This window comes from Botryllus schlosseri, chromosome 2, assembly GCF_051294905.1.
Source record: "Botryllus schlosseri isolate E-star chromosome 2, Bs_hap1, whole genome shotgun sequence".
In the NCBI taxonomy this organism is placed as follows: Eukaryota; Metazoa; Chordata; class Ascidiacea; order Stolidobranchia; family Styelidae; genus Botryllus; species Botryllus schlosseri.
In genome coordinates, this window is record NC_137237.1 from 33,224,321 (window position 1) to 33,247,598 (window position 23,278).

The following is a 23,278-nucleotide window of genomic DNA, read 5'->3' on the forward strand; positions in this document are numbered from 1 at the left end:
AACTCGCCAGGTTCCCAGGAACACTCACAAAAGAAATAACGGCAGCCAATAGTAGGATTCTAACTAGAAGATCTTCAAACTGTTCCACAATCAACTGCCAGAGAGCTTTCCCTGTGGAGAGAAATAGACGAATTAGCGATATGATGCAGGCTGATTTGATGTTATTGAATCTTACCCTCTTCGGCTGGCAATTCTGCAAAAAAGAATAGAATACCGTTAAGGGGTGAATGTTAGCCATACATTGTCATGAAAATTTGTTATGCCTCAGCTCAGAGAGAGAGCACAACAGAACAATGACACCTGAGCCATAACAAACTTTCAATAGGTTCTACTGAGTTTTTTTCTCAGGCATACAGGTACCGTACTGAAATATTCAAGACGATTATTCATGTAAGATGAGCATTTCAACTCTTGCTTTCAACTTTACAATGTCTGTGGGCGACTTCCTGATAAAAGTTGACCTTATGGAAAGTTGAGTCTCCATCGCTAATGTAAAGCAACTACCGGAGCTCATAGAATACACAATCACTTCAACACGTTCATCAGTAAAAACGATGTAAAATATTCACCGAAGTTTCGTTAAAAGATATACGAGAACCTAGTGACGTCTGTTAGTTTTTTGCCGCATGCTAAAGAAGTATGGATTATCTACTCCACATCAATAAGCGAGTGTAAACGACAGGGGGTCATAGCAATCACAAATGCAACCTCACTCATTTCAATCTGTCCACTGCGACATGTTTGAATTGAAGGTTTACGGCTGTAGGTTACCAGTGAATTTGGCTATTTGAAATAAATAAATATTATGGAAGCAAATGCATCAATATTGTAGTAATAAATTCAAAAATGAATGTTTCATTAAACACGAGAGTGAATTGCGATATACAGCACTTGGAACGTATTAATGTATTCAGGTTAGCGCTCACAGCACGGGTAGGTTAGGATCAAGGGCCCCACATGGCAACTGTCAACCCGGTGGTTAATTTTAAAATTAGAGATAAGACTTACCGTTCAATCCATATCTATTCCTGTTTTTCTTGACTTGCTCCTGAGTCAGACCCAGACTCTCGGTGACACCAAAAAATTTCAAGACCTCCTCCTTGGGGTGGTGATAGGCGTCTTCCATGGCGACAAGTCCGGCACGTCGATAACTAAATTCTCCGATTTTGCAGTAATTTATACGAGTTACAATGTCGGAACTAGTCGGAGGAAATAGACACTGCCAAAACAACATCGTTTTTTAAACCAGTTCACTATTGTCATGGAACTCTTGACCTTGGCTTATCGCATGTGTTCAAGTTAATAATGTAGCCTCCAAAATTTACAGCAATCACAAAGAATCGGACTTTTCAACCCACATTTACAGATCAGGCAAGTTGGTAAAACCCCCGTCTTACACCAATATTTTCTCAGCATTCCACTTCTACAGTCAATCCCCAGACCCATCACAAATGTAATACGCGCCAATGTGTCTTGATAATGCCGAAAATACCAGATTTATAGATACAAGCTGTGATATCCCACACGACAACAGTTGTACCAACAGTTATCGCACAACCGACAACTGGCAATTGAAGGATTTTCAGGGAGAGAAGACTCGAAATTTCGTAACCTCGTGAGTTGGAACAGCAGATCAGTGCTTAGTGATCTGTAACATGACTCGGCAGAATTTTACGCCAAAGGCCTTCCCTTACCATTTACTCGCAAATATGACACCCAGATCAGAGTCATGTACAAAATAAAAATACTTCGTAATAAATCAGTCGTTTTAAGGAGTGAGGGATGTAAAAGATCCTCAAACCAGAAAAATATTGCATGCAAACAAGTGTACATATTTTTCAGTAGGCCTAGCCTTCCATTCAACTTCGCCGGTCATCAATGTTAAATTATCCGAGTCGCAACACTAGGTGAGGAATTATCGCAATTTCAATCATAGTTTTTCATCACATCTCACTTTCAGCAACATAACAAATCTCACATTATCATATAAAGACAGTAAATTACCAGATTATTCATTGAAATTAGTTTTTTGCCATTCATCACAAATACTAGAATACTGTGTGAATGACATAAGTTTCAAGTATCCCCATAGGATAGCGGCAATTAGTGTGCTAAGGTCAAAGTACAAAATTCAAGAGTACGTACTCACGTACTCTACCTACTCGCTAAGACATGGACTCAACTGATAATGCAGCTCAGACTAGTTTCAATTAGAGATAGCCCTCCAGTACTACATTGAAATGGTGTGCAGCAAATTGATATTTGCAGTCACTACACAGGCCTACACGTTCTATATAAGTATATCTCGATACTGTAATGAATAAATACCATATGCCAGTTATTCTAAGAATAGTAGTTAATTAAAACGCAGTTCAAATAAATAAAATATATTCAGGCAGGTCTTAGAATCGGCAGCTGTGAAGCGACATCCAAAAATAATACAGTGCAGGTAATTTGATAGAGATTGCCAAAAGATAATACCCAAGACGACCCATATTGACGCAAGTAAGATCGGATACCTTTACCCGTACCAGAATAAACGCTGGGTAATGACAGCATGTTCAATGTCTCAGGGGTCATTTCACGGTATCCGATGTTGTCACATGATGACAGATTGCAGACCACTAAAAATACCACACTATCTAACTGTATTTTGCAATGCCACCACTATGGCTAATGGTCTACATCAATTCTAGACTAGGATGATAAGATAAGTCAGCATATTAGTCTGTGAATTTGCAAGTAATACTGAGTTCTCAAACCACCTAACCTTCAATTGAATTTCTTACATAGGCAAGTGAAGGATAAGGCAAACAGTTCTAGAGAATTCAGAATAGGTACCCAGTAAAAATACTACCCTACGTTCTTATCTATATCTTATCTTTGAATGTCCACTGAATATCTGAAAATAATGATGGACCACCTCGAAACTGTCTGTTTTGTTCCACCATGCACCTTTCATCAACTTTAATCACGAGTCAATTAGGTCAAGGTGGCAATATAAACATGAAAATTCAATATTTTTGTATCAGGGTTACTCTGGGGCACAACATATAAAATGGCATAAATGCCAATTACAATTGTTAATTATGACGAAGTACAAAAATCTATTGCAGCATCACAAATGTAAGGGACCTCTTTGACACACGCAAAACATCAAAAATTTCTCCCATCATTAAGTAAATGTAGGCCTACGTCACTGAATGAAGTTGGGTTTCGGGGCTGCTACCGCGTTTCAGATCGACGAGTGGGTTTGATATGGCACACATACTGCCCCTGGCAGTAGAAATCATGGGCCGTGTAACGGTAGGCCTACCTCAAATTGCACCTTCACGAGTCAACTACATTATGATATCAAAGGGTAAGGAGAAGCCGGCCAAGACCTTGACTCGTACCAACACCCACGAGTAACCCCGTAACCAAGAGAGCGCATTGACCAAGTGACATGGGAAGCCTTTCAAATAGTTTGATTTGTGTTCATGAGGGGCAATTCCCGATGCAGTGCTTTTACCAAAGAATCACCAAACATAAATACAAAATTAGAGTAACTTATAAACTTTGAACACCCGGTTGGCATGAAAATCAATTTGTTATAAATGCACCAATGGGCCCAGACTGACAAAGGTGGCTGTTTTCACAGTAAATACAGTGTCACTGAAGGGCATACTGCATAATGACACAATGAAAAGGAAAATTGCGTGGGACGTTGCCACAGGGTTGTAACCAAGTCACTAGGCTCCGAGTCACAAGTTAATCCCACTTTTATAGTTTTGACTCGAGTCCAGTCGGGTCATTTTCAATTCACCACAGAGTAAAGTACGAGTCCAAGTCAACAATCAGAGGGTCAAGTCCGAGTCATGGTATTATGACTCGAGTCCGAGTCAAAGTCATTGTGTTAACCGTTCAGTTCCGAGTTAATGTCATGTGAAACCCACTTTGTATAACTCTGCTCGGTGATATCGAATGCTTCGCATTCATAAAATACTAATTTCCCTCACTTTTAGCAGTTTCTGGTCGCATTTTCAAGTAGGCTACCAGTACCAATAGACGAAATCCCAATAGTGTGGTTACTTTTCTATTCTTCGAAATGACAATGAAATGTCGGTCTTGGCCGTCAGAGTCTCGAGTCATATGACTTGGTTCGAGTCATACGAAATGACTCGAGTCTAAGTCGAGTCAATACACAGATTGACTCGAGTCACTTGGATCGTATTTTGAGATGACTCGAATCATTGGAAAACCGTGACTCTCATTACAACCCTGTGTTGCCACCAATTCCACTCCAGCAAGGGTGGCCTGTAGCAACATAGGGTTGTAGAATTTGTCTGTTTTAGCTAGCCATGCCTTCATGATACGACAATCACACGGTCAGTGCAAAATGAGATCCAAACGTGAAACAGGAAGGTTTTGTAGCAAAATGACCTTATAGAAATACCGTAGTAGCTTTTACTCTCGGAGGATTTTGGCTCGGGTATATCGTCCGAAGGGGCCCACAGGATCAGAGAGGTGGGAAACGAGTGACGTAGCAAGTCTGCTAATAACAAGTCTACCACAACAATGGTAATGTTGGTCCTGTTTATCGTTTTATATAGTAAAAACTAGGAATGGTGTGGATGGATGTTCACGTTCACGTTCTGTGTGTGAACCTCAGAAATTCAGAGGTTCAAGTTCACAAACGAACCTTTGTAGGTTCTGCACTGTGAACCTTTTCCATAAATCACAATTTTTTACCTCATTACAAGCATTTCAACTTGCGACCACATAAAATAAATCAACACTAAACGAGCACAGAAATTGACAATCTTAAAAATTTTACTTGATTTGTTAGAAAAGTTTGCTTAAAATATTCAGCTTTGCATTTGTGAATATTTGGTGACTCTCTGCTGTGAGCTTGACCCAACCTCAAGAAATAAATGAAACTAGGAGTAGGTAGTCAGTGAACTATGAATAACCTGTTTAGACCTATGGGATAATATCGGTAGCAAGCATAGAAACCCCTTGTACACTCAACTCAATATGTAGCGTCAGAAGTCGAATACATTGTTCGGTCTGGCCTAAAAAGGTCCGCGTTCACACGAACCTGAACCTGTTGGGGGTTCACAGCATCCCCAGCAAGGACCATTGTAATGTAATAATGAAATGATAAAATAACCATCAGCAATGCCACCTTTGCTCTCCCATAAATCGCTATGGGCCGTGATGATCATGTTTGGCAAAAGAGATTTTCTTGTCAGAGCCTTTACTCTTATCTCAGAAATTCAGACACATTTTCACAAACAATAAATCATTGGGAATTCATTGTTTCAGTATCAATTGACATGGGCAACACATGATTTGATCGACAACCACTATAACAATAAGTAATAACCATAACAAAGCAGACGACTAAAACAAGCTATACCAACCTATCGCAAAGTTCCAAAAGAGCAAACAAAATTCACTGAGATTATTCTGACAATCCTCAAGACATCAACTACTATAGCTAGACTAGAGGCTAATAGTCAACCAGAGGTGGCTAAAGTAGTCAATGTTGCTACTAAAGTAGAAGAAATGTTGGTAAATTTGCACTCAACTGCCAGTTAACATTTTCAAGTAAAAAAAATGAGTATTCTAGGCCTAGTTTTTCCTAGTAAACTTGGAACATCCAAGTAGAGGTATAAGTAGGCTAAATCAGAACAACTTGTGCGCTCTGCCCTCTGGTCGCCATCCATAAGATTACCATAGTTCTCAATTCAACCGACTAGTAATAGGCATTAAAAAGGAGTGACGTTACTCCCCCAGGCCTGATTGGAATCGCTGGCCTTTTTGCCTGATATATCAGGTGAGCAGCGATGATTTTCCAAGTTAAAGTAATTTAGTAAAAAATATTTAAAAAATGAAATATAGTGTGAGCACAGGACACCGATTCCGAACAGGCATTACATACGACATTACTTCACATATAGATGGCATGAGTATGACTATAAACGCAATACTACATACAGAATTGTCACACAAAGATATACGTAATGGCATGGATTATTAGGCTATCGTCATTTCATCAAGATGTTCATCAAATTAAAAGATCATAAGATTGCGATATAATGAAAAGAGAGGAAGGTGAATATACGACTTGAAGCGTCTTTCAACCAGACACCCACCTTGCTGTTGCACTGTGGAGCATGTAAATCAGAGGCAAAATAAGAGGGCACTATTTAGCTAATAGTTCTTGGAACAGGTATTATCACCTAAACTAGAACAACACTTCTTCACACAATCATCACTTACGGCGCTTACCTAATTGTGATACTATGGTAGTGGTATGGTGATGTATGTCCTTGACATAGTACGATGACAAGACGAAATCCAGACACATACTCACAGAATACAGTGATATAGTTCATTTGATGCCCATCCGACACCTCACGAAACTCACAGAGAATGAGGAGATCCTGTATAATCCATTGAGAAAAATTATTCGTTCGAGAGATCTTCGAAGAATACCAATATCATGACATTGATACATCTGGCTCGGCTAACAAACCTTGAAAAACGTTCTCATATGCGAAAAAAACCCAGTAGGCTAAGGATCAGCAGGCAGCATGCGTGAAGCCTACGATCGCTACTGATGACGAGGCAACATTACACCGGCTCATCGTATTGCAGTCATTGAGCCATGAACAGCTGTAAGTCGTAACCAGAGATGGGCGGATTCCCAAATTTCGGGATCCGAATCTATCCGGATCCGGCTGGCAATGTGAGATTCGGAGTCCGGCTGTTGAAGGTCCAGCTTGGAATCCGAAAAAATCCTGCCATAACAATGCTAATTAATCATATTGCAGCAAAAAATCCGGCTAAAATCCGACCATCACCGCAAATTCAAAATCCGGATCCAGTCCGGCCAGGTAAAAATTCAATGAAATCCTGCTCCGGCTCCGGCTCCTGAACCGGACTGTGGCCATCTCTGGTCGTAACGCACCACTGAACATATACATTTTAAATTTCATCCCAATCGCAATGATCGTAATCGTGGGGATATGTATTTTCATACGTCCCAGACATGCAATGGACAATGGGATACAGCGAACTTAGCTCCATGCAGTGAAACAGATAGAAGGATGTTGTATCGCAGCAGTTACGGTTTCTTATGTAACATGTCGGCGCGTCCATGTCGTCCAAATATCGTATGATCGACCGAAAAGATCATCGCTCTATCAAATATGCCGGACCTAACGTGTGGAACAGTATCACGCCGGCCATCCAACAGTTGGCGAGCATGTCCATTGTCCACATTCAAATTAAAATACAAGCAATATGTACTAAATAAATACTAGTCCGCCCTCCAGACCACCGGACCACGACCTGACCTGACCTATCGATCTCGCCTTCCGTGACATGCCACCCAATCTTGTCGCTTGCTTTTTATATACTATCTTCTTTTACTTTTCATCAAGTGTGCATGCCTACTCTTCACATCGGGTCGACCAAGGTATGGGTGTCTGATTCCAAAGACTACTCCAAGTCGTTTCGACGACTTCCTATCTTTTCATTGTATCGCAATTTTTGTGGTGTATCAAACTGAAAAAATTGCCTATAAACCGAACTGAACTGAATTAAACTACTAACAATCTTACATCCACCTCGGCTACTGCCCGGTCATCCTAATCATCAATAATTACCGCCAGACTACAATGTTTTCATCTGATAGACACAACACACAATGTATACAATGCGATGTAATGAACAGGTAGAAGATGCCGAACTACCGGTTGTGGTCTCTGAAACTGACATTCACCTCGACCTAGCGCCCGATGTCACGGTTCTTTTTCGATCTTTTTTCCGCAGCTCTTTATTCTTGCTCTTTGCATTCCTTGGTGGGTGCGTTCTTGCATTGGGTCTTTTTCTGGGATTTTCTGTCGCCATAAGAACTGCGACGCGGGGAAGAGGAGCACAGATGAATGTCCGACGCGGAATCGAACCCGGGTAGCAGGCGCTTGTCGTAACCACAACGCTAACATTGTTCGAGCTTGATCTTTCGTCTGTTTTTTCTTTATACGCTCTTACTGGCTCTTCGTGGGGTACCCTTCTCTTTTACTCCGTAAGACGAGTGACTCAGAGGAGAGGCGCCAAGATACATCTACCACGGTTGGAAAGCGTGCTATTATTGGCAGTAATCGAACCAAGGTTCGCCTGCATCAAAGACGATAGATTTGACCACCAACTTTCCCACTCCAACACCATGTATGGCTCTGTGTTTATGGACCAGTGTTGGGATCAAGTCACTATTTGAGTCAAAAGTCATCTCGAGTCATTGCACATTTTGACTCCATATCCAGTCAAGTCAGGTCACTCGATAATCTAACGTGACTCGAGTCAAGTCAAGTAACTAGTCAAACCAAAGTTGAATTTCCAACGTACGTGACATGATTCAAAGACGTAGCATTTTGCTAACTGTTTTAAATACAAGTGGAGCCCTATTTATTCTGAACCGAGGAACGAATAAAGAGTTGAGTTATGAGTATACACGAACGCAAAGGCGATGTATCGCTCACGTATAGGGCCTACGCAGGACCAAAACAGACCTCCCAAAAAACGTTGGTATTGGACCCCCATAGGACGATAAACCAATGCGAGATGACATTTGTCTTGTGGAGATCAGATTTCTTGGACAGGAACAAGCAAATCCCTCGGCTCAGTGAAATTGGTCTACGTCTGACTTTTTCTTGGTCAAATAAAAGGCATATTGACTATAATTTTTGTCCGGCTTGCCCAGGGGCGGGAAACTTCTTCATCCGGCGGGCCGGATAGAGGAACATGAACTTGAGGCGGGCCGGATTCCTGAATTTTTTCAAGAGTTGAGGGGAGCTCCCCCGGGGGGAACGCGCCACAGATCCGTCCATCCTACCCTACACTACCCTTTGTACATACAATTCAGAGACGCACACATTCCTGCAGTTGCGAACTATGTATAGATTGGGCGACCGATTCACGGGCGAGCGCATATCGGTGATATGAATGTGATCAAAATTCAGTATAATTTACCTCTAGTCGCGCGAAGCGCGAAAATTTTTTGCATATAATTGAATGAATTTGATCAATGATATTTGTGAGTGTATGAGCAAGTGGTTTCTTCGAAAATTTACAGCACGTATAATTATAATTTTGAACATTGATCATGGCATAAGAATATCCATTCATGAGCTTATCGCAGATTATTCACTTCCGGCGGGTTTATTCTTATTAATTACTTTGTTGAAAACTCCTGCTTCACCCGTCCTCCTGGGAATGGCATGGCCACATTTGCCCCTGCCCAGCAAACACTCGATGTCCAGCTGACTTCCGGTGGAATTGCCGGCAGGACGTCCGGTAACTTACGGCCGTCACCTCCCTGGAGTGAGTTTGTCGACAACTAGGGACGTCCTGTCTGCTCTCTGAGTACGTCCGCAATGACGTGTTGTGGACATGAAGCGACTCCTCATGGACGCGGCTGACCTATCCTGGACGTCACGTGGTTCCCTATGGACGTGGCTGACGTACTGTGGACGTCATGCCACTCCCTATGGACGCGCCTGACGTACTGTGACTTGACGCCACTCCCTATGGACGCCAGTCCACGTACTGCGGACGTGTTATTCGCCCCTGTTCAAGTCCTCAGGACTCCCTGTGGAATACTTAATGATCTCTATGATTACCTCCTCCACTTCGATACCTGCTCTGCTCCCACTACATGGAATCCCAACTACATGGAATCCAACATCATATAAGCTCACAAACTGTTTATATTGGGTTACTGGAAAACGACAATTGCAAATTTCAAGTAAAACATTAATTAAAGAACTCTTATTATTTAATTTAACAAAGTTAAGGATTAAGTGAAAATTCGATCACAAAATTATAAAAATATGAAATAAATGTGTCGCTAGTTTTAACTAACTAACATGACAAACATTCCAATTGAGGTGCATACGAGAAATTTGAAAGAAACGTGTCAAAGGAATTTGACAAAGGACAACCGCTAAGACAATTAAAAACAGACATAAGCAATCATAAGTAGGAACTACCATTGCAAGACGTAAAACGATGCATCGGCTGTACCGCATCATGTTAAGAGCGCGTATTTGTCTTTGGCAATAAACTTTGGTTGCAACAACAGGTTTCTTCTCAGTCCTTGTTTTGCCTGAAGCACATAAAAACAATGTCAGCAAATTGTATGTAGATACACTCTTCATAGCACATGAAATATGTATCAGAACTTCACTATATATTTCCACTTGCATTAATTGTAATATGTCTTGTAAATCGCTACTTCTATTTGTACTTGAGTGAAAATTTATGACGATACTATGACTACTGCGTCTATTTGAGTGTGGAGAGCTTCTGAACTAGCGATACAGAGTATGCGTCAGCCAATCAAATCAACTTGTGGAAACACCCAGGGCTGTAATTGCAATGAGTCGAGTTGCGATTTCTGGTGACTCAAGTCTTTTTCTCAAAATTTGGAAATGACTCGACTCGAGTCAATCTATGTAATGACTCGGACAAGTCATATGAATCGAGACTCGGACGGCTAAGACCGATAACACACTAGTGTAACCACACTATTGGTATTTCGTCTAATGGTAGCAGTACTTGAAAATGCGACCAGAAACTGTTAAAGGTGAGAAAAATCAGTAGCCTATATTATAAATGTGAACCGTTGATATCACCGAACAGAGTTATAAAAACTGGATTAAACAAGAATTTAGCTGGAAACTGAGCAGTCAACGCAGTGGTTGAACTTAGTCATAACACGATGACTCGGACTCGACCCTATACTCGCCAACTTGGACTTGACTCGGTGGGTAATTGGAAATGACTCGACTTGACTCGAGTCAAAACTATATAAGTGAGATTGACTTGTGACTTGGCTACAACCCTGGAAACATCTAAAGTACATACTTGAGTACTTTTCAGAAATTATACTTTCACATCAATTAGTTTGGACAAGACTTGTAAATCACTGCTTGTACCAGAGTGGAAATACATGGCGTTACTACTACTTCTACTCCATTGATGACACAACAAATACTTCTACTTGAGTGCTGAAAACAACTACGTTTTTGACCATCTCTGTTCAGAAGCATGCACCTACGACTCAGGGTTGTAACCAAGTCACAAGTCAATCTCAATTTTATAGTTTTGACTCGAGTCAATTTGAGTCATTTTCAATTCACCACCGAGTCAAGTCCGAGTCCAAGTCATTGTGTTGACGCTCAAGTTTCCAGTTAAAGCCTTGTTAACCCACTTGTTATAACTGTGTTTGGTGATATCGAATGGTTCTCAATTCTCATTCAAAATATAGCCTACTAATTTTCCTCACTTTTAGCAGTTTCTGGTCGCATTTTCGAATACAAGTACCAATAGATGAATTCCCAATAGTGTGGTCACTTTACTATACTTCGAAATTGCAATGAAATGTTGGTCTCGAGTCATATGACTTGGTTCGAGTCATGCGCAATGACTCGAGTCCGAGTCGAGTCAATATACAGATTGACTCGAGTAGAGTCAAATCATTTCCTAATTTTGCGAAAATGACTCGAGTCAAGTCAAGTCATAAGAAAATCGGGTCACGAGTCGAGTCATGACTCGATTCATTACAACCCTGCTACGACTACATACAATAAGCCTCGACATTTCGACTGTGTCCATTTTTTGAAACTACTCACCCCAGTAGCCTACTTTTTCGAACTTCACTTTCTACTTATACTTGAAAGGTAGTTTGATGTCTTGTAAATCGCTATTGATACTGAAGTACTAACTACGACTACTCCGAGTCTCCGACCATCTTTGTTTGGAAGCGACCACCTAGAATAACTAGGGCTGGCCAGTGGCCACAATGATTCTAGTACTTGAATCTGAATTGAGTATTAATTCCAATGATTCGAGTCGAGTAAGTGAAAGTAAATTTCGTGTACGAATATAGAATCGAAATTCTAATTCTCAGTAAAGTATTATATATTTTCAGTATTCGAAACTATATAATACTTTACCGAGAATTCGAATTTCGATTCTATATATCACACACTGTGCAATCCTTATATTAATGAAGATTTCAAGGTGTTCGATAAGCCCGGTACCCCAAATTTACCAAGAGATCAATTCATTAGGGCAGCGGTTCTCAACCGGGGGTCCGCGAGACCTCTAAATGTCAAAATGGTTGATATACTAATTCTTATTTTATTTTTTAATTTGAGAAAAGAATGAGGCAGTTTCTCACCACAACTGCTAAAACCTCATGAATCATATCATCATAATAATCGTCTGACATGAACTATCGTAGTGTGGAAACTCATTTTCCTTGCCAATTTTCCAATAACCTGCTGATACAAACATATTGCTGTTTAGAGACGTTCAGTTTGGGTTTGTGGGAAAAATAAAAATATGGAGATATTTACGTGAATCAGGGTGACTTCGTAATTTCTGCGAAACCTTCTGAATTTGAAGTTGTCAGTCTCATCAAATTAGTGAACAGTCGTTTAAAATAAATATTTTCGATTTTTTTAAAAATTTGTCCCAATGCAGGGATTGAAACCTCGCCACGAAATCCATTGTATCCTGTGATATACATAACCACTATTTGAACAGCTTCTTGGAGGTACATTACTTTAATATACAATTGCATAGTATATTCATATTGAAATGAACCCGAATATTTTTGGCTGACACTCGTGATAAATCGGACAATGATATACCTGCTCTTAAAGTTCGGCTATCAGATTCGGTGCATTCTTACTGCGGATGCCCTATTGACAAGGCTGGTTTTTTGATGAACAAGGAGTGTTTCGTTGCTATCAAAGCATTACGCTCCAATCCTGAAATTCATATCACCAGTTTTATTGGTATGCAGCCTTGTCTTGTTAATGTTCAATTGTTCATGGTCGAAAATGTTTGATCGTAAATATACATGTAAAACGAACAGAACAAGTTATTTCTCAGGTTGGAAAACTTGGATCCATTGTTTGGCGCACAACATTTGTCTATACGTTTAGATTAGGATTTCACTTTGGCGGTAGAAACTCTCTGCGGGCCGTATGTTGCCCGTCCCTGCGCTAAATGCTGGACGTGATATATTCATTAAATATATGTTTCTTCATTTTGGTGTCATAAATGTTGCGATCACACCATAAGTATCGTCAGAAGCGTTGTGCGTTAATATTCCATTAGCCTCCATCTATCTTTGTGGAAATGATTTTCGGCACTCCTCGTTTATGTCATAACGAAGACGCGGATTTACAAGACACGGCCACCGGGCCACGTACTTCAAGAAATACAGCAGCAAAATTAGCTTTGGAATAATAAAAATCTACCAACTTCCACATAAATAGTATGATGTTATTTTCAATAAAAATCATTATTTCGCTGTTTATCATAAGCCTACAGTTCATATTTGCACAAGATGGATGAAGGTTGCACCATGATAGATCTAAAATTGAACTAAAACTTGAGGGGGTCCGCGAGCGCCCGTGACGGTCAAAAGGGGTCCGCGAAGCCAAAAAGGTTGAGAACCACTGCATTAGGGGTTAGTATAGGTGACAAGATAGCGTGGTTGTTCAACTGTGTGGCCTATTTTATCTCGATATTGAATTCATGCGGCCAGCGGCCTCGGAATTTGAAAGTGGCGCGCGACCCGTTTTGAGTTGGCGACCCCTGGCATAAGCGGTGTCTTACAAAAGGCCAGGAGTGTGCCGTGCTATAAGTCGACGGTTACGGAATCAAAAATAAGAAATATCGGCGTGGTGTAAATGACCATTGTAGTCGACAAAAACCGTGATTACCACAAATGACATTAGGATTGTGTACATCGTAAGTGCCGATAATGCATGTCTTCTCGCTTTGACGAACTACGCGTAAGCTCCACTGTCGCCTTGTGAACCACTAATTATACTGGAGTAGATGTTAACAGCGTTGCTACTACTTCTACTCAAGTGCAAACAATGATTACTTTGATCACCCCACCAACTATTGAGTATGCAACGGTCTGTGGACATACGGGCATGCGACACATGAGCATGCGAGTTAAATTACGGGTTAGGGTTGAATTTAAGCTTGGGTTAGGGTAGGGCTTGGGGTCGAGATATATAGCGGTTAATTTCAGTGTTATGTTTCGGGTTAGGGTTAGTTTTGGGGTTATGAAGTCACATACTGAAGTGACGCATGCTAAACTGTTCCATGCTCATGCTCAACTGTCGTTTTCCATTGTGTCGCATGCTCATATGTCGGGCAATCGTATGCAACACATCGACCAAATCTACTTTTTAAAAGTAATTAATATTTCAGAACTTCATTTTCGACTTCCATTTCAAATAGATTTGACACACCTTGTAGCTTGTTACATCTACGTGTGTATAAATTCATGACATTACTTCAACTTCAGTACAAAAGATGATTACTTTGACCACCTCTGGTTTCTATATAGTCTGTTCAATGTTTTTTACCTTCGATTGCTTTCTGAGTTTTTCCCGAGCATGGCGCAGCACCGATTTTGTAGAGTAAAAGCAACGCTTGTTCTAGGTCACAGTAGTTTTTCCAAACGATCTCGGCCCCAGTCTAGAAGGCATTCTTCGTACAGCCTGCTTGACGTTGTTGCCATCAATTGAAGACATTGTCGATCTAGAAAATTTAAATGATTAGAATAGGTTTAGTGAAGGCATTTGTCAAGAACTGAAGCCAGGTATCCATAACATCCTGTTGAAAAAACAAAAACAATGGTGTACAAGTACAAACTTGGCACATGAGTACTCGAATCTAAATCGAGTATTAATTCGATTACCAGTAAACTCAGCCCATTGAACCCAGCCTACGGTAAACTCGGCCTTCAGATGTGAACTCGGCCTAAACCTAAGCCTCTCCAACCCTAATCTTGGGATGCACCTAATTCACGATGTGCGATCTGATCCTTGACGTTCTGCACTCTTCGTCAACATTATACAGCTCCGTACGTTCAATATAACATTTTATACATCCGACATACGATACCGCCCCCAGTGGGAATAACATTCATGCGACATATCCGCCACCACCAATTCGCCATTGCCTTCAATTAATAATACGATTCACGACATTTATAATAATTTGTATTGACAAAGTCACCATCTGCCCAGTTCACCGAAGGCCGAGTTCAATAGGCCGAATTCGTCATGGGCCGAGTTCACTGGTCACCATTAATTCTATTGATTCGAGCCAACTAGATGACTTTTTCAAGTAGGCCTTCTGAAATTATACGCTCTTTGCCACCAAGAGTACAGTTATCAATAAAATTATATCTTTGATACCATTTTCCAATGTGGAAGTAGCATACAAAATACGTAGTACAAAGCTATTCACTTTAGTGGAAATGACATATCTGTGAAGTCATGATTAACCCACAGCATAGTCACAAAGTGCAATGAAATAGGTATCGGTCGAAAATATACCAAATTATCTGTAATTTAGTGTGATGTAAAACTAGCATTGCATCATTGTATGTTCTTAGTAGAAACATAAAAGATACGTTTTCAACTTTCCATAATACTGTTATGAGTATAACATCATAATGAGTGATTATCGAATACTTGACACTTAACACCAGATTCAGAATCAATCACTCTTCACTCAGGTGCTCGATTTTGCCAAGCCCTACTAATCAGAACAGAAGTGATGCAGCCAACCTGAGATATCTATGGAAATCATGTATACCAGATTAGCGTTACTGTGAATTATGGCACACTTGGATTCAACGAAACATCAGGTCGTAGAGTTACAATATCAAAATATCATGCAGCAATTTTGAGCACCACTGGCGAAATCCTGAACGGGAACCACCGTCACAGTCTCACAGAGTCTATTTGCGCATCATTTATGACACTTTTTTCAGGCTAATAAATCGCTGATTAATGAACATGAACAATCATAAATCATCACTCCAACTTACATGATTCATCTTCTTAATCCATGGACAATGCACGACTGGGATGCGTTGCTCCGAAGTTGTAAAGTACTATATAACATTGCCTGTTCCATATTTAGACTCCTGCTAAAAATGAAGCGATGTTGTATACGCAGACCCATATATGCCCCTGCCTCATCCGCATTAAGAGTCCATTGATAATAAGGGTCAATAGTGTGCTTTCTTATTCATGACAACATGACCATCAGCAATCAGTCTTCCCTAGGGCCCATCTACTTTGTGAATGTCGCTGTAATGTAGGCAATGTTATTGCCGTGCAATATATTTTGTGAATGTCGGCATAATGTCTCCGTGCAATATACTTATTGGAAGGTAATGGGCGAAATATCAAGATAAATGTCAACTCAAGGTCCGAGAAGAAGTGAAAATTCAAATGGAATAATTATCTACTTTCACCAATTTTAAACTTTCATAATACATGACAAGGAACGCGCAAGATATCCAATGAGCTATAAATGCGACTATAATTTTTACGACTACTATTTCTTACCAGGGATTTCAAGATATCGTATAGATAAGCTATATGTAAATTATAAGTTATCGTTATATTGCAAGTTATAAGTAAGCATTTTAAGTATGTTGCACGGCGACATTGCCGACATTGCGACAACCCGTCTGCCCCATGAACATGTTAAAATCCATGTAGTATATAATTGGTTTAGCATTGGGGTATCATTAAATTAGGCTGAGGTTAAAGTTGGGTTAACTATAATGATTGTTCCTAGAATACCCTAACATTAAACTAATAATAAAGCCATACATTTTGACATGTTCACCGAAAACCTCGACTAGTTTCAATGGTTATAATGTTGTTGTGGACACAACACAAAATTACAACGAATACGATAATAAATATGCCAGTCAATAGGATGCAAATATTCATTACCATAGGTGCAACAATAGTTTTCAGCCACAAATTCAGCAATCTCACATTCCGTAAAGGAACATCCTATAATACACTTTCAAATTATGTAGCTATATAAACCAAGGCTATAATACATTCCTCGATGCTGCATCTGGTTTGCTGCATGGATCTTGCAGTCTTTGGAAATTCTTTTCAAACTTTTCATAGTATATACCGTACACATCAAACAGAAGTTGGATATTACAACAACATGAAACCCACTGTGCTGCAAATCGAACTTCAATGATTGCACATAATTAAATATTATCATGATCATGCTCATCGCTATATATAGTATTTCAAGTACTGCATATGTTTACGATTAGCGGCGAGTCGATTAGTTTCGTTCGTACATGATAAACCGCGGCGCAGACGTGCCACTAGAATCATAGTGAAATTCATGACGGTTATCGCAGTTAATGATGACCGAGGCTGTTGCTGTTCAATAAATATAGCACTCAAATACCAAGCTTCCCCGCTCTCTGCCTTTCTAGTACTTATGACAGCGACAATATCAATAATAATCAATAGCACGCACAATCCATCCACGCCGTTAAGTATCCTATTCTAAACTAAACCATCCCTGTGATAAACCCTTCACTCCGCCATTACTACAAAACCTGTTCTTTCAAATTCAAACTGAATCACGCGCGCGCATGCTCGCCAGACAGAAGAACGCAGTCTTTATTGGTTTTATGGTTGAATGAATTTCAAGCAACAGGCGTGCTCGGCTCGACACTCGAGACTCGACAGGTATCGGAATGCCTCATATCACTGAGCTATATGCATTATCGCTGGCCTCTTGCGCAGTACGGCCTCAATTATCGATAATAGCCGGGCAGACTGAGTAGTTCCGTGATTGGAATAGTCATCACCATACCATTATAACGGATGTCAAGTTTTCATTTCGGAAGATTTCACATGCATTGGGTATACGGTATATTTGAAATAACATATATTTTGCCTTGATGTGGACATTTCGATCCAGTAATGTCACAATAAAATAGCTGTATGTCTCAATATCGTACATTATATCTATAACAATGTGCAACCGCGATCATCGATAGCCGGGCTTCTGAAGTTCCGCGCGATAGAAAATCATCGCCATATCATCAATCAACATTCTCGTATTCACTCCAATAGATTACAAATGGTGAAATGTATCATGACATTCATGAGTGTATTCAGAAAACTATTTTGCATTGATTGCACAATGCACACTTGAATTCATAGAAAGTAGGGACATCCTGACGAACTCCTGTGTAGGTGGCATCCAGGCATCACACCATTATGACATCCACTGGAATGGTCAATGGTGACTGGCACAGGAGCATTCTAAAATTCACTTCCTCTGGTAGTCACCTGGAGTTACATAAATTGACGTCCAATGTTGGGCATACTGAGCAAGTCCTCCGCAACTGAGGGTGGGAGGTGGGACGAGTGGGAACAATTGTGGACATACCAGTAACTCCACGGGATATCGGGTGTTTGCTGGGTGGCTACTTCAATGCGGTGAACATCAGTTGTATTAGAACAGGGCCGGCCAACCCGTGGCCCGCGGGCCACATGTGGCCCGCGAGAAGGTTTTGAGTGGCCCGCGAGGTAATTTCCGAAATTTCTAATATCATCAAAAATGGATTGCACAGATTTTGAGCTTGCAAGGACAACCAAAAATTTGATTAGTCCGGCCGCAATACTTGAGATGTGATGACTACAATATCAGTTCCGACGCATTGACAGATCCATCAGCCATTCACATATTGATACATCTTCGTACACTACAATAAAGCAGAATAATTTGCGATAGATTTATCAAAGGTAAAAATTTTCTACAAGCTTGGCGCAATATGTTGACTCTCGATTTCTTGTTTTTAATATTGTTGCCCTTTTGTGAAAATGGAAGAACACCTAATGTATCAGATTGAGTCTAACTATATTCGCGATTACGAGACAAAGTGTCGTTCAACATTTGCGACCTTGCGTTTGCACTCGCAGTAAGACCGTCCACCGTGAAACCTAGGCACGAAATAATTGACGCATGTTGGTCACAGCTTTCGATAGCGATATGTCCATGCGCCGAATAGCCCAGTCCTTGCAAACTTAGCGATATACAGCAGGCCCGCAATATAGTCAAGTGACAATATTATTGACCTAAGAACTTCAAAATTTTTTCGCGCTTCGCGCGGATAGTGGCCCGCGCAAAAGTTCATCAATCGAATATGGCCCTTTGACCGAAAAGGTTGGCCAGCCCTGTATTAGAACGTCACTTTGTCTTGCTAATGTTCATGTTCGAAAATGTTTGCGCCTAAATGCCAGTAGACGGCGACGCGGGCCTCATCATCACGTAAGACCGAAAACTGTCGGCGGGCCGTATGTTGCCCGCCCCTGGGCTTGCTGATCATAAAATTTGATAAAACGGGTATCAATCAAAAGCTACCGTTGTACTGATTACAAAGATATGAATTTTATTCTGCTCGTGGTCCTGGACCCCCCAAATCAGTCTCGAATGTTGCATTGTAACTTATTATTATATTCTTTATTCACAGTAAAACTGGTAGATACACACATAATCCGGGGAGCAACCTGCCCCCAAAGGAAAATGGCGAGATTGGAGTAAATTTTTAAAATTTCAGTAATACATTCAAATTGTTATTCCTATGCAATACACGGAGAAGTCAGATTACAGAATTGCAGCAGATGAAGAATTGGCAAGGGTTACAGAGCAGAGGTAGAGATGATTGAAGATGAAGAATCGAAATTACAGAAATTATGCTGTGATTCACAAGCGTAATTTTAGTCCAGTGGTGCATTCAAGGCCTTCCGAAGAATGTGCACAGTGCCCAATAATGTGATCTTTTGGATCATGTCGAATCGAACGTTACCCGGAATTTGTTGGATATGTCTCATGAGTTTTTTGCTCACGACCCCTGTAGCACCAATGACTATCGGTACAATGTTTATTTTGCATCGCCACATTTTCTCACATTCCATTTTGAGGTCTGCGTATTTGGAGTATTTTTCTGATTCTTTTTGCAGTAGGTTGTGATCAGCTGGGACAGCCAGTTCAATGAATAAGCATTCTCTTTTCTTTTTTAGTTTGACGATTATATCCGGGCGGTTGCTCCTGATTTCGCGGTCAGTTATAACTGGTACATCCCACAGAATTTTTACTTGTTCGTTTTCTGTCACTGGTGCTGGGCTGTAATCGTACCAATTTTTTGTCGAAGTGGTGATGTTAAAATGTTTGCATAATTCAAGATGAATGTAGTGACCAATCCTATTGTGTCTCCATGTGTATTCGGTAGCTGCAAGTGCACCACAGCCGGACATGAGATGTGCTACAGTTTCATTTTGGTTGTGGCACATTCTGCATTTGCCGTCCGTGTTTTGCTTCAGAATTCTTTTGCGATAGTATTTTGTAGGAAGCGATTGGTCTTGTGCTGCGAAAATGAATCCTTCGCTTGCCGGTTTCAGGCCAGAGCTGGATAGCCAGGTCCATGAAAGCTCGTCTACATGGGGCTGTGAAGTTAACTTCTTGTGCTGTCCATGAAGAGGCATCGACTCCCATATCGTTTCTCTCATTTTCAGCGTTGCATTTTTGTATCGGACTCGTGCTGCTTTTGCTATTGTTGTGGGTTTAGCAACAGTGTTTTCTGCAGTGTACAGGTTAGCTGTTTCCAAGTTGACTTCTCTGGCGTACTTGTCGTGACGATAGCTCAGAGATTTTGTTTTGCGCTGTTTGTCTTCCTGTGCAATGAGTTTGCAGTAAATGTTATCGCTGTTGTTGATGTACTGTGACAAGCCGATGATTTCTGTTTTGAAGGTTTGTTCAATTTCTTGTAGTCCTCGACCACCTTTTTTTCTGGGGATGTACAGTCTTTGTGTATCAGATTTTGGGTGATGCATGTGGTGCATTGTCATCAGTTTTCTCGTCTTTGTGTCCAATTTTTTAATTTCATCTTTACGCCAGTTCACCACACCAAAGCTATATCTCAAGACAGGCACTGCAAGACTGTTTATGGCATTGATTTTGTTTTTGGAATTGAGTTCAGTTTTGAGAATTGACTTGAGCCTGCTGATGTATTCTTTTTTTAGACTTGATTTCATTGCAGCATGTTTAATGTTGTCGCTTTCACAGATCCCTAGATATTTATAGTGATCTTCGGCATTCAATTCTGTTATGGTTTCGTCCATTTTGAAGTTCATGTCGCCAGTGCTGGTGGCTCTTCCGCGTCGTATGGTAAGTTTTGAGCATTTATCCAAGCCAAATTTCATTTTTATATCTTCCGAAAACTCATGAACAATTTTCATTTGGTTATTCAGGTCCGTGTCGGATTTCGCATACAGTTTCAGATCATCCATGAACAAAAGGTGATGAATCTTTTGACCTTCAGAATTTGCTGCTTTTTTCATCACGTATCCTGTTTCATTTTTTCTCAGCAACTCACTGAGTGGAGCTAAGCTGAGGCAGAATAGAAGTGGTGAGAATGAGTCGCCTTGAAGATACCATTGCATATCTGAATTGTACAGGTTTCTGTTTCACCTTGGTCATGTTTGATCAACAGTTTTGTATGCCAATTTTTCATTGAATTTTCAATAAATCTGATGATGATCGGATTCATTTTGTACATACGCATTGTTTTCAGTATCCACGTGTGAGGGACTGAATCGAAAGCTTTTTTGTAATCTATCCATGCCATGCTGAGGTTAGTGTGTCTCCTCTTGCAGTTTTCAAGAATGGTTTTGTCAAGGAGCAGGTGGTCCTTACAGCCAAGGGCGCCTTCCTTGCATCCTTTCTGCTCAGGCGGTAGAAGATTTTCTAGGTGTTTGTAGCTTCGTTTTGCCAGGATTTTGGTCAGTGTTTTGTACATGGTTGTCAGGCATGTTATTGGCCTGTAGTTCTTGGGGTCCCTGGTGTTTTCGTTTTTTGGAATAAGATAGGTGATCCCTTGTGTGAACCAGGCTGGGATCTCGTGCGAGCTGGTTGAGGATAAAAGCTCATTGTAGGTCAACGCTAGGTAATTATGTGTTGCAGTTAGTTTTTTTAGCCAAAAGTTTTTGATCTGGTCAGGACCAGCTGCTTTCCAGTTCAGTGAACTCTTTAGGGCCTCCTTGATTTCTTGTTTTGTGATTTCTGACCATTGTTGTTCTGGTGTTTGTAGATGGTCAGTGTGGAGGTCTTGTATCCAATTTGCATTTGAGTTGTGCAATTTTTTGGTTTCCCATATTTTCTTCCAATTATTATTATGTATAAAAACATTTAGTGGTGCTTTTCGCATCGAAGGCTTTTTGCACCACGGCGATTTAGATATTTTGATCAAAATGATAGCATGAAATGTCATGAAAATACAAGATGAGTACATAGCTAAATGCGACGCTTTGACTCTCGTATGAAGTCCAGTAGATCGGCAATAATGTTGATGTCCGTTAAAAGGTTATATAGCTGGAACGGTACGTTCTTTGTCTGCGCGATACGTTGTAGTTTTCTTCTTATCTCGGTCAGATGTGAGCAGGTCATAATATAGTGTTCGACCGTTTCTAATTCACCGCAATGCTCGCACAATGGTGATTCCGAGCAGCCAATGTGGTGGAGATGTGCATTGAGTCCGCAGTGACCGGTGCGTAGTCGAAACAACGTAGCTTCGCTGCGTCTTGGTGGGACTGATGGTAATTTCACCTCCAGATTTGGTCGGAAGATTTTGTAATGGCTTCCTGTTTCTGAATCGAGATATTCCCGGTTCCAAATAGCTTTGCATTTATGTAAAGCGATTTTCTTCGCATCGTCTATAGGGATGTCATGAATTGTGATGGCACGGTGTGACGACGTCGCCTCCTTGGCCAGACGATCGGCTACTTCATTGCCGGGAATTCCTGCGTGACCCGGAATCCATATGAGCGTGATTAATTTTCCTTCACTCGTCAACCTGTTGAGAACATTAACGATTTGATTAACGATAAAATGTCCATCTGTTCGATAGTTAGCTATACAGTCTAGTGCACTAAGGCAATCGCTGAGAACAACAGCTCGGGTAACGTTATTCGTTTCGATCCAATGAAGAGCGGATAATATTGCATATGATTCTACTGAAAATGACGACAGGCCTCCTTGGCATTTATGGGATATTGTTACAATAATGATCTTTTACGAATATCGCATAACCAGTGGCATCCGTGGTCTTCGATCCGTCTGTGAAAACATGTAAATGGTTTGGGTATGAGCCCATTAGTTCAGTATAGGCTACGTCCACAATGTATTGGAATGAGTGACGATTGATAATTCGTGATAATGACAAATCAACCTGTAAATCTGCGATTGTCCAAGGCGCTGCTCGAACGAGTTCCTTGCCGCGAATACACTGGTCGTCGAGTGGGTTTGATCTTGTTAGGAAGTTGAACGTACAATATCTGTT

General features: G+C 40.7%; 2 protein-coding genes across 5 annotated transcripts in view; one reads left to right on the forward strand and one right to left on the reverse strand.

Moving 5' to 3' along the window:
* The window catches only part of LOC145434474 (lysosomal leucine aminopeptidase-like), a 229,069-nt gene that overhangs the window by 189,057 nt on the left and 16,734 nt on the right, over positions 1-23,278 (forward strand). The window lies entirely within an intron of this gene.
* Positions 1-23,278, reverse strand: part of LOC145434472 (sarcoplasmic/endoplasmic reticulum calcium ATPase 1-like) — a 402,254-nt gene that overhangs the window by 29,305 nt on the left and 349,671 nt on the right. For 2 of the 3 annotated variants that reach the window (XM_080311829.1, XM_080311831.1), the window contains exons 2-4: positions 1,009-1,219; positions 176-193; positions 29-111 (exon numbers count right to left, since the gene is read on the reverse strand). In XM_080311829.1, coding sequence (XP_080167955.1) covers positions 29-111; positions 176-193; positions 1,009-1,126 — 219 coding nt within the window. In that variant the 5' untranslated portion in view covers positions 1,127-1,219. Of the gene's footprint in view, positions 1-28; positions 112-175; positions 194-1,008; positions 1,222-23,278 lie in introns of those variants that run through there. The other variant, XM_080311830.1, reaches the window with a different exon arrangement.